This window comes from Panthera onca, chromosome X (genome assembly GCF_046562875.1).
Source record: "Panthera onca isolate mPanOnc1 chromosome X, mPanOnc1 haplotype 2, whole genome shotgun sequence".
NCBI lineage: Eukaryota > Metazoa > Chordata > Mammalia > Carnivora > Felidae > Panthera > Panthera onca.
Window position 1 is genome coordinate 32123787 of NC_138357.1, and position 12651 is coordinate 32136437.

Consider the following 12651-nt stretch of genomic DNA (forward strand, 5'->3'; position numbering starts at 1 on the left):
GGGAGGGGCAGAGGGAGAGGGGACAGAGGATCTGAAGTGGGCTCTGTGCTGACAGCAGAGAGCCTGATGCAGGGCTCACACTCATGAACTTGGGAGATCATGACCCGAGCCAAAGTTGGACGCTTAACCCACTGAGCCACCCGGGCGCCCCTAAAGTAGGAGTCTTCTGATTCCCTTTTATCTACTGGACTTTGCTGAGTTTCTTCTAACCCTCTTTCCTTCCTTTTTTTTTTTTTTTTCTTTCCACCTTCTCTCATGACTCCATTTCTCCCTTCCTTGCCATTAGATTCCCTTATTTCTGATAGTCAAAAAGTCCAGGAAAAGGGGGCGTCTGGGAGGCTCAGTTGGTAGGCTATCTGATTCTTGATCTCAGGGTCGGGAGTTCAAGCCCCACACTGGGCGTGGAGACTACTTAAATCCAGGGAAAGGACTCGAGCTTGCTTATAAAAACAGCTGTCGTCCATAATTTCAAAGTTGCCAAAGGACTAACTTACATAATTTTTAAAACCCAGACGTTTTTAGAGGAATAAAGCCCCTTAAATTGACACGTCACCCGGAAAGGTACCAAGCTGCTCTAACTTTAATCCGTGTCGATCCCGGTGGAATCTGCAGGCCAATGTCAAGCCACAGCACACGAAGGAGGCACAGATAAAATAGAAGGGAAGGCACATGGCTCCCATAGGCTGTTATTTGCTAGTGTGTCGTGATTCATACCAAGATCCTTCTGTTGGAGCTTCCTGGTGAGTCTCCTGTCAGTGGGAGGGGCTATCAACGCTTGAGTTGTGTGACAGAAAAGGTTCTTTGCTCTCAACCCTGCAAGCTCTAGGCCTCTGGTGCTCATCGCTAAAGCCGCCAAAGCTTCTTGCCGGTGCGGACTAGATGTGCTAGCCGGCCGGGGAGCCCGGATCACCGATGGTGAAACTGCCTCCGGTATCAGGAAAATAACTCAGATAATCACATGCCCCACTCATCTTCCCGTTTGCTTAGGAGACTCATTAGTATTCTTCACTTCAAAGGCTAACATAATAAAAATGCATACAGAAGAGATCTTCCTCTCAGAATGGCTCCTGAACTGTCAGCCCTGTGCCTCAGTTCCTCTGTCTCGAGCTTTGCCAACTCTCCAAGAGCTGGGTCAGTGCTCACCCCATCTTTAGATTTAGACTCTCTCCTATGTCGGAGCCAGTCCAGGCCCGTACCAGGAAGAACGTGTCTGATCCGCCACCTAAGGGTGCAGGCCCGAGGCCCCCAGGGTGCCGCAGCTCACAGGCCCAGACTTCCACTTTGGCCCTCACTCCAAGTTCTAGTCTGGCCACTACGATCCTGCTACCTACACCCAACACCGCCCCCCTCCCCCATGACCCTTCTCCATAAGCCCTCTGTTTCCATAGAGAGGGCACGGTAAACGCTACGAGTTTCAACCAATTTTCATGATGCTGAGCTAAATAACAGTTAAAACACAATTCTCATAGGAACAACAAAATATCTTGGCAAAACCCCTCAGACACCTTTAACGGAGTCTGGCCGACCCTTCCTCTCTGCCCATCCTAGCTGTGATTAATCCTGAAATCCAATACTACTGCTTAGGAAGTAAAACCGGAAGAACACGGGATGTGTAATTCAGCTCCCAGAAATCCAAAATGGAAGGCCAGCATCCATAATGGAGACTAGCTGGGATCAGTGAAATCCGCGACCCGGCACAATTCCCAAATCTCATTATGGCCGATTTCAAATTATTCCCTATTCGTTTGTTGTTGTTGTTTTAAGAACTGTGTAGCACATATGATCACTTTGGTTTATTGCTCTTTTCCTTTCTTGGCCTACTGTGTGGTAGAAGTTTGAAAAAGAAGTGTTTTTATCCTATGTGGAAGGAAGGAAGGAAGGAAGGGAGGGAGGGAGGGAGGGAGAGAAAGAGAGAGAGAGAGAGAAAGAAAGAAAGAAAGAAAGAAAGAAAGAAAGAAAGAAGTGGCAGAAAGAAAAGAAAAGAAAAGAAAAGAAAAGAAAAGAAAAGAAAAGAAAAGAAAAGAAAAGAAAAGAAAAGAAAAGAAAAGAAAAAGAAATGGCCAAAACATGAGCAGCTGGGGTGAAAAAAGAGGCAACATAAAGAGCCTCGCTCAGCAACAACAGACCGACAATTAGCTGGAGACAAGCAGCAGCTGTCCCCTTCAGCCAGGCCATGTGGTCACCAAGTTGCCTCAGTCCCACCACCCACTTCATGAATTTATGGTCCCTGCCCGGCCCCTGTGAGTGGTGGACTTTGCAACCTCGGGGATAGATAATACAGACGCTAAACCATCAATCTTGGACCACTTGCCTGAATTAGTTTTCTGTTGTCGTTGCAACAAATCACCACAGACGTATGGGCTTCAAACAACACAAACGTATTCTCTCACGGTTCTATAGGTCAGAAGTCTGACGTGGCTCTCGCTGGGCTACATCGAGGGGTGTAGCAGAGCTGGGTTCCTTCCTAGAATCTCTAGGGGAGAACCCATTTCCTTGCCCTTTCCAGTTTCCAGAGGCTGCCTGCATTTCCTGGCCAGTGGCTCCTTCCGCCATCTTCCAAGCCGGCAAGAGAGCATCTCTCTCTAACCCTGCTTCCCTTCCCCCCTACCCTTTCCCTGTCCCTCTTCTGCCTCCTTCTTCCACTTTTAAGGACCCTGTGATTACACCGAGCTCACCTGGATAACCCAGGCTACTCTCCCTATGTGCTGATTAGCAATCTTAACTCCCTTTTGCCACGTAAGGAAACATTTACAACTTCTGGGGATTAAGAGGTGGCCGTCTTCGGGGGGTGGGGGGCGCCTTATTCTGCCTACCACATCAACCAGTCTGTGTTTCACAAATTACGGAGGAAAATTAAAAGCATGTACTTTTTACAGGCAACTGCAGTCTGATGTGTAGTATATGGGCTCCAGAAAAGTTGAAGGTAAAGCAAATTACAATTTAAAGGCATTAGAGTAATTCACCATTGCAAAGAATCCTGTGGTGAATTGTTCTGTAAAGGTATTAATTCCCCAAGGTCTTGTTTCCTGAATCCAGATTTCCATACATCAGAGTCATGTTGGGCTACAGCTGAAGTATGGATAGAACATTGTAATATTTTGAGTATGTTGGGAGCGGAATCAAAACCCACGGAACCGTTTTCTGACAAGCCGCACAGAATTATGGCCTTCACGCATGCATTTCTGAACCTGATCATTCTGATAGGAGATGTATTATCATAAAGACTTCAGTCTCACTCACTCAGCTAGTAAGCGCTGATCGTGTGCTGTTTAAGAGCACAGGCTCAGGCGACTGCCCGCCGAGGTTCCAGTCCCATGTCTGGACATCTGGGGCCGTGTGGCCTTGGGTTAACCACTACATTTCTTTGTGGCTCACTTTCCACAGCTGTACCCTAAGAATGAAAAGAGGACCTCTCTCATAGGGCCGCCACAAGGATTATATGAGATCCAGAATACAAAACACTCCGTTATGGCGCCTGGAACATATTAAGTCCTCGATGCATGGATTCATCGCCACGCGCTAAGGCCCCTGGTGAGGTGCAGGGGACACGCAGGAAGCAATCCTACAACTGGGATTCATCATGTTCGGGGCTTGAAAACGAAAGGGGAGAACCGGACATAGCCACTGAAGGGAAAGCAGCAGGCACAATATTAAGACAAAACCGGAGTCTTCTCTTGGTCGACACCATGGTCGCTGCTCGCAGGCTGTGTGAAAAGACAGAATGACCTCCGATACTTAATGGAAGGGTGAATCATCCTCAGCAAACCACATGATCTTCTATCGAATATCTGAACGAACAGTTACATTTGGTTATCAGAGAATACTTTGCTTTTCTGCTCAGACTCATCAAGGACCTTGTTAGTTTTAACCTCTGGATTTGGACGGCTCATCACAGCCCCTGGAACAAAAGCCAACTTCACGCCCCCAGGCATTCAAGACCGTGCACAATTTTCTCCCTGTTTCTACCTTTATCTCCTACGAAGCCCGTAAGCAAACTCGCTGTTCGGGCCAAACTACAAAACGCTGCGATTCTCTGACAGCCCTAAGGTGCCGCTTTGTAGAGTAGTAAATTTGCTAGGCTTCTTATCCAGTCTGGACACCACTGGAGGCCGGGGACCTCCTCTTAGGCGTCCATATATTTCCCCTCAGTGACCAGCATATAATCTGCACCAAATTAGTATTTGCTCAATAAACAGATTACCCTGCCCTTCCATTCATTACCTTCATTTCCAGAACAGGAACCTGCGATGCCCTTTTGTTTCAAAGCTTTTATCTTCATTCAGCTGACAGCCTCCTCTTTAAATTTCTCTTATTTTTAATTGAGGTATAGTTTGAATGACAGCCTCCTTCTTCAACTTCCTGACTCAGAATAATTACATTTCTTTAAAAAGTTGCACTTCTAAACTTATCCTGAAGGTTGCAGATTTTTAAAATTCAGTACCTCTGCGGGAGCCTGCGTGGCTCAGTCGGTTGAGCGTCTGACTTCGGCTCAGGTCATGATCTCGCGGTTCGTGGGTTCGAGCCCCGCATCGGGCTCTGTGCGGACAGCTCAGAGCCTGGAGCCTGCTTCGGATTCTGTGTCTCCCTTTCCCTCTCTGCCCCTCCACTGCTCATGCTATGTCTCTGTCTCTCTCTCTCTCTCTCTCTCTCTCGAAAATAAACATTAAAAAAAATTCTTTTTTAATTAAAAACAAAATAAAAGAAAATCCGATACCTCTGTGAGGATCCCCTCAGTCAAGTTTTCTTCTGTTCTGTTTTGTTTTGGCTATAGGGCTCACTGGAAACATTTTTTTAAAAGAAGTATTTTTCTCCTACACAGGCTCCTCATGACAATATCCTTACAACGATGAAATAATATAAGAAGCACTTCTTACCTTCATGGTAACTGTGATGGTGCTATTTACGTTTGCTTTATGCAGCCAGCCTTGTTTTATCACACCGCCCTTCTGAGAACACAACGAAGACGAATCCTGAAACAGGGCAGAAACCATCAGTGAAACGGCCAGCCGTCCAGTCAAACATTTGGGGGACACAAACTGGGCCCTGCCCCCATTTGCCAATTAAAGCATAAAGCCCCCACCCCACCCCCGCAAAGGTACCCGATTAAACTGGAAACTGGAAACCAGGGAATGAAAGGCTTTGTGCCGTGTATGCAGTAGGTACTCAGTATTTACTGAATCCTAGGAGCTGTCTACTGGCAAGGTCTTCTGCATTAAGTGAACAAGTCAAGCTGCACCTCATAGTGTCACAGAGGGGGGCCTGGGTGGCTCGATCGGTTGGGCATCGGACTCTTGACTTCAGCTCAGGCCATGACTTCATGGATCGTGGGTTCGAGCCCTGCGTTGGGCTCCACACTGACAGTGGGGAGCCTGCTTGGGATTCTCTCTCTCTCTCTCTCTCTCTCTCTCTCTCTCTGCCCCTCCTCTGCTCACTCGAGCTCTCTCTCAGAAATAAATAAATAAACTTAAAAAAAAATGTCACAGATATCCGGGCCATCTGTCCCATGAGGGATCTATTAGGGAGCAGAGTCCAGAAGAATCATCACACCGCGTGCCCAGACGGAGAAAACCAACTCCACGAGCTCATCCCACAGGTGGGGAAACACGTTTCCGGTCCAATCCCAGCCCATTTCAGTTGATCTTTCCTAAACTCCATTTGGAAATGCAACAATTGGTAAAAAAACAACAACAACAATTTTTGTTGAAAGCTGGCCGCAGATCGTTCAAAAACCATTCTGTCCCTCGTCTCTTCCCAAGGAAGTCTCTCTCAGCAGAAGCGACCTTGAGGAAAGCAGTGCAGGGGGGCCCCCCCATCTTTACCTCATCTTTGTCACAGTCCTCATCAATCTCAAACACATGGTTGGGTATCTTTTCTGGTCGCAGAGACTTGCTGAAAACGCAAGAGAATTAGGTCAGATGCTGACGAGAACTGAGAGGAAAATAAAAGCAAGACGAGCAGACTTTCCTTTACAACCAAGAAGATGCCAAGACACAAGGAGGACGGATTCTGTCCCCCTTGCCAAACTCAGATGTTCCCCTCTGACTCAACGTATGCTACCTTTCGTCTATGGACTCGCACAGGCACAGCCAGCCGCAAAGCGACAGCTGAGGCCAGATATTTTGTCAGGGACAGCACAGTCGTCAAAGATGGTGTGTCAGAATCTGTCAGTGGTGGCAGAACCTTGTCTTTCGCCGGGACAGAAAGCAACACGGAGTAATCCTGGCTCTTCCCTCTGTCTGCTGTAGGAACTTGGACTGGTCGTCCATCTTGGGATTCGATTTTAAAGGACATTTTGAGGACTGTTTTCTCCCCTAGGAAAAGTGTTCCTGAAGACCCCAACGGGCTACATGACAGCTTATTTCTTGAAAACATTTCCCGTAGGACAGATAGACTACGAGGTCAGTAGTACAGATGAGGAAAGGGCGAGCAGGGAGGTTCAAAGAGACTGGGTGACCGGCCCAAGGTCATCCAGTTAGTAAGTAGCAGAAAGAGGAGTTGAACTCTAACAAGGAAGATCTGAACTGACTCCTGGGCCAGTATGCTCGGGGCGGTCAGTCAACTCAACTGAGAGAGATACGCTTTTGGGGAGCCTGGGTGGCTCAGTCGGTCGAGTTTTCAACTCTCGATTTCAGCTCAGGTCGTGATCTCACGGAACGTGAGTTTGAGCCCTGCGTCAGTCTCTGTGCTGACAGCGCAGAGCCTGCTTGGGATTCTCTCTCTCCCATCTCTCTCTCTCTGCCCCTCCCCCACTCGCAGGCCCTCATGCACACACACTCTCTCTCAATCTCTCTCTCTCTCAAGATAAATAAATACACTTTAAGAAACAAAAGAGAATGTCTGGGGTCACTGAACTAAGCCAAGTACCTTCTAGCATTTTCCTTGACGCCACTGGAAAGCGCTCACTGCATTATCCAGAATCAAATAAAGATGATTCTAAGATGCATCTAGGCCAAAAGGCAAACTCCTACTTGTTGAAAGAATTTCAACGAGCAAAGTAAACACATATTCAGTTATCCAAAGTACGTTTACCAAACACGCGGGTTGCTTACGGCTTTGCCTTACTACAAATTACAACTGAGAAGCTTCAAAAGTGGTTAGAAAAAAGGTAAACCGCTGAGCAACTCTCCTCTTGAAGAGTCTCCGTTGAATTCTCCACTTACCATGGCAACATTCGAAAGTCCCCGGAGAAGTCTTCATACTTATAATTTACCACATGCCAATCTGTGCTATAGGTTTTAATACACTGAAAGAAAACAGAAATCCTTCACTGGAAACATTAAAAAGTACACACATATCCAGCTTCTTAAAGTCTCGCTGTAAGCTGACAGACTTTCAAAAATCATTTGGAAGATGTCGGCACTGGGATCTTCCTCTGGGGATGAACACGGTCTCCCTAACCCAACTGGCAGCAGTAAATCCCAATTCGTACAGCCTTTTGAACAACTGTCACTCCAAGTCCAGAGGGTGTTCAAATCCCAAAGAGAAAAACCAAGAACCCATGCCATTTGGCACGGTATTTAAGCTGCATCCCCTCTCTCGCCTCCTCTAGACTCGAAATGGAGATCTGCCGAGTTATAGTAATTTTATTTCCCGCTTACAGTAAAGGAAGGATATTGTTTCAGTGTGATAATTACTCTGTGGACTGTGAGTGTCTTACCTCTTTGACAAACAAACTCTGGGCTCTTTTCTCAGCATCGTCTGGTACAGTGGACTGCACTGTTCTGCGCTGACGGCTTATCACCGAGATCTAGAAGGCAAAGGAACATTCTTGCCGTAAGAATTAGCTTGGAAAGTGCGAGGGTTTTCCTTTAAAGAAGTGCTTGTGGGGGCCCCTGGGGGGGCGGGGCTCAGTCGGTTGAGCCTCGCACTCTTGATTTCAGCTCGGGTCACGGCCCCAGGGTCATGGGATCGAGCCCCACGTTGAGCACGGTGCTCCGCATGGAGCCCGCTTAAGATTCTCTCTCTTTCTCTCCCTCCCCCCTCTGCCCCTCTCCCCGACTCGCGCCTTCTCTCTCTCTCAGATTAAAAAAAAAAGAAAAAAGTGCTTGCGAACTCACAGATATGTCTTCCATCGGAAACATAAGCAGGTCTCTGAGGGGGTCGCTGTAAATCTGGGTTTTCCTTTGGGTGATGACATTCTCATAGTCCAAGGGCTCAACAATTTTGGTCTTTTCCTTAATAAGAGACAAAAATAAAAGTGAATATGGTCAAACTCACAAGAGATAAGTTCCTCTCCGTGTGCCAAAGACACCTTACTTCATTAAAGAAGGGATTATTGATGATAATAGGCGCTTGGACACTTTCACAACAGACGTAAGTAAATAAACACCATAACTAGACACACACACACCAAACACATACATACACACACAGGTCTCTCCGCTGAAGTCAAGAGCTCTGGAGAGAGAGCACTGTCCTCTGTTTATCCACGTGCCATCCAAAAATGTAAGGTCAAGCAAAACCTGGTATATCTGGAAGGGTGTCCATCGATTTTTGTTGAACTGGCTCTGCTCACTGGGTAACGGAGGCAGAGAGGGTATCAGCATCCGTGTGCCTGGTGCAGGCACGGCCAGGGCAAGCCCGGGTATCGGAGGTGGGCGATCCACTGGGAAGGGCACAAGAGGATGAGGTTCTGGGTGGCACGGTCAGTGGGTCCCTGTCGGGACTTCCAGGTGACCTGGCTACGGATAGGAGGGCCCCAGCTTGAGGCTAGGGTTACAAGGAGCAGGGTGGGTGACTGAGAAATCCAGGATAGGACTTATTGATTAGAGCAATACTAGTTAGCATTTACCAAGCCCTTTCTATATGCCAGCCACTGTGCCAGATGCCTTCTCTGTGTTTTCGCATGTAATACTCATGACCCCCCTATGAAATAGGCTTGGCCTGGGGCTCCTGGCTGGCTCAGCCAGTGGAGCATGCAACTCTTGATCTCAGGGGTCATGAGATCGAGCGCCACATTAGGGGTAGAGTTTACTCATGAATGAATGAATGAATGAATGAATGAATAGAGATAAGCTTAATCTTTGTCACCATCTTACGGACGAGGACTCTTTGCACGCAACCCACGCTACGTCACTAGTCTGCCTTCAGAGCTAGGATTCGAACCTAGGTCTGGGACTACAAAAGCTCCGTTCTTTCTACCTCACCCAGCCTTTCCTCCCCTCAGAAGTACACAAAGAGGGGCGCCTGGGTGGCTCAGTCGGTCAAGTGTCCAACTCTTGATTCCGGCTCAGGTCATGATCTGAGGGTCATGAGATCGAGCCCCACATCGGGCTCTGCGCTGAGCGTGAAGCCTGCCGGAGAGTCTCTCTTTGCCCCTCCCCTGCTTGCGCGCACCTGCACACTCTCTCTCAGAAAGATTTTTTTAATGAAAAAAACACGAAATACATAAAAATACTAACACGTGAGAAACTGAACTTGGAAGAGGACCCCACCACTTACTTCTATCATTTTTTTTTCTTCACTGAACTTATCGCCGTGGGATAGAATATCTACTTTACCTCTTTGCCTATTTGAGGGCACAGATTTCCCCTTTCTAATAATACTGCTCTCCTCAAATCGAATTAAAATTACTTAAAAATTTTTATTTAGAAAAACTACATAAAGAAAACTTGAATATAAGCTATACTGAAAGTTAGTGTCGAAATGGAATCGGAGTTATATTTATATTTGTGTACAAGGTATTAGAGACAGTCTCTGGCATATTACATCCACAGACTCCTTTGAGAAGATTGTTTTTTTTAAGTTTTTATTAAATTCCACTTAGGCAAGGGGTGCCTGAGTGGCTCAGTTGGTTAAGCGTCCCACTTCGGCCCGGGTCATGATCTCGCAGTTCGTGAGTTCGAGCCCCGCATCAGGCTCTGTGCTGACAGCTCAGAGCCCGGAGCCTGCTTCGGATTCTGTCTCCCTCCCTCTCTGGCCCTCCCCCACTCGCTCACGCGTGTGCACGCACACGCGCTCTCTCTCTCAAAAATAAATAAACATTAAAAAAAGTTTTTTTGGGGGCGCCTGGGTGGCGCAGTCGGTTAAGCCTCCGACTTCAGCCAGGTCACGATCTCGCGGTCCGTGAGTTCGAGCCCCGCGTTGGGCTCTGGGCTGATGGCTCAGAGCCTGGAGCCTGTTTCCAATTCTGTGTCTCCCTCTCTCTCTGCCCCTCCCCCTTTCATGCTCTGTCTCTCTCTGTCCCAAAAATAAATAAAAAAAAAAAAAAAAAAAAGTTTTTTTTAATTCCAGTTAGGTAACATACAGTATAATATTAGATTCAGGTAAACGATATACTGATTCAACACTTGCATACAAGACCCGGTGCTTATCAAGACAAGTGCCCTCCTTAATCCCCATCACCTACCCCATCCACCTCCCCTCTGGTAACCATCAGTTTGTTCTCTATGGTTAAGAGTCTGTTTCCTGGTTTGCCTCTGTCTCTTTTGGTTTTTTTTTCACCGTTGTTCGTTAGTTTTGTTTCTTAAATTCCACCTATGAATAAAATCATACGGTATTTGTCTTTCTCTGACTGACTTACTTCACTTAGCATAATACTTTCTGGCTCCGTCCATATCATTGCAATGAGCAAAATTTCGTTCCTTTTATGGCTGAATAATATTCCATATATATAAACACACATTCTGCTGCTTCTTTATCCATTCATCAGTCGATGGACACGGACCGTTGGCCTAATTCAGCTACTGCAAGTAATTCTGCTATAAATGAGAACAGTTTTTATACGTGGTTCACAATTAAGTCACAGCTGCATCTCAGTTCCGTATCTGAGGAGCATCTCAGAGTTTCCTCTATGAGAGTACTTAGAAAGTTTAAACCACTTTAACCAAAGAGCATCCTATTCAACAAATCTAAAAGATCCTTAAGAAACGGTATGGGAGTGCCTCACGAAATTAAAAACAGAACTACCATATGATCCAGCGATCCCACTTCTGGGTCTTTATCCAAAGAAAACAAAATCAGTATTTCAAAGAGACATCTGCACTCCCACGTTTACAGCAATGCTATTCCCAGTGGCCAAGTCACAACGTAAGCGTCTGTCAACAGATGAACGGAGAAAGAGATGTGATGTATGCATATACTGAAATATTATTCAGCCACGAGAAAGAAGGCCATCTTGCCATTTGCAACACCGAGGATGAACCTCGAGGACGTTATAAGGGAAATGAGCCAGACAGAGAAGGACAAAACTGCATGGTATCTGGGATAAAGAAGATATGGGGTGGGTGTGTGTGTGTGTGTGTGTGTGTGTGTGTGTGTGTGAGGAATATTACTCAGCCACGAAAAAAGAATGAAATCTCGCCATTTGCAATAACATGGATGCATCTAGAGGGTATTAGGCTAAGTGAAATAAGTCAGAGAAAGACAAATATCATACGATTTCACTTTTATGTGGAATCTAAGAAAACAGAACAAAAACAGACTCGTAAATACAGAGAACAAACTGGTGCTTGCCAGAGGGGAAGAAGGTAGAGAGGTGTGTAAGACACGTGAAGGGGACTAAGAGGTACAAAAGTTCCAGTTATGAGGTCAAGCAGATGAAAATTACAGCACAAGAGGGGCTCCCGGGTGGCTCAGTCGGTTGAGCGTCCGACTTCAGCTCAGGTTATGATCTCGTGCTTCCTGAGTTCAAGCCCCGGGTCGGGCTGTGCTGACAGATCAGAGCCTGGAGCCTGCTTTGGATTCTCTGTCTCTCTCGGTCTCTCGGTCTCTCTCTCTCTCTCTGCCCCTCCCCGACTCATGTCCTGTCTCTCAAAAAAATAAGTAAATGTTAAAAGAAAACTTTTTAAAAAAAAAAGAAAATTACAGCACAGGGAATACAGTCAATGATACCGTAAAAACTTTATTTAATAGCAGATGGTAACGACATTTATCATGGTGAGCATTTCATAACGTATATAAATGTCAAAACACTATGTTGTGCACCTGAAACTAACAAAATGTTGTGTGTCAACTATACTTCAATTAAGATAAAAAACCTTCCCATTGGGGTAGGACCCGAAAGGAGGACACAGACTTGATCACTGTTGACGGTAAAGATGGGTGATTAGTACCTGGGTTCTCATTATTCTCTTCTGACAACAACAAAGAAATAGTATATGGTGCCATTTATATGTGAAATCTGAAAAAAAAAAAAAGTAGAGTGGTAGGTGCTGGGGCTGGGGGATGAGGGAAATAGGGAGATATCACTCAAAAGGTGCAAACTTCAGTTATAGGATGAGTAAATTCTGGAGCTATAATGCACAGCATGGTGACTATAGTTATGAATACGATATCGCATACTTGAAATTTACTCAGAGACCAGATCTTAAGCATTCTCATCAAAAACAAGCATGCAAGGGGCGCCGAGGTGGCTCAGTCGGTTAAGAGTCTGACTCTTGATTTCGGCTCAAGTCATGATTTGATTTCACGGTCCGTGGGATCAAGCCCCGCCATCAGGCACGGGGCTCTGTCCGTGCTGACAGTGGAGCCTGCTTGGGATTTGCTCTCTCCCTCCCTTCCTCCTTCTCTCTCTCTCTCTCTCTCTCTCTCTCTCTTTTCCCCTATTGCCCGCTTGGGCTCTCTCCGTCTCTCTCTAAATAAATAAATAAACATTTTTTTTAAAAAGTATGCGAGGTGATAAATGTGTTAACTAATTTGATGGTGGTAATC

General features: G+C 46.3%; 1 protein-coding gene across 4 annotated transcripts in view; it reads right to left on the bottom strand.

Annotated features, from left to right (window-relative positions):
• The window catches only part of DOCK11 (dedicator of cytokinesis 11), a 199830-nt gene that overhangs the window by 140910 nt on the left and 46269 nt on the right, over window positions 1-12651 (bottom strand). For all 4 annotated transcript variants that reach the window (XM_081792433.1, XM_081792431.1, XM_081792430.1 and 1 more), the window contains exons 2-6: window positions 8058-8174; window positions 7658-7747; window positions 7161-7243; window positions 5820-5889; window positions 4875-4970 (exon numbers count right to left, since the gene is read on the bottom strand). In XM_081792433.1, coding sequence (XP_081648559.1) covers window positions 4875-4970; window positions 5820-5889; window positions 7161-7243; window positions 7658-7747; window positions 8058-8174 — 456 coding nt within the window. The remainder of the gene's footprint in view (window positions 1-4874; window positions 4971-5819; window positions 5890-7160; window positions 7244-7657; window positions 7748-8057; window positions 8175-12651) is intronic.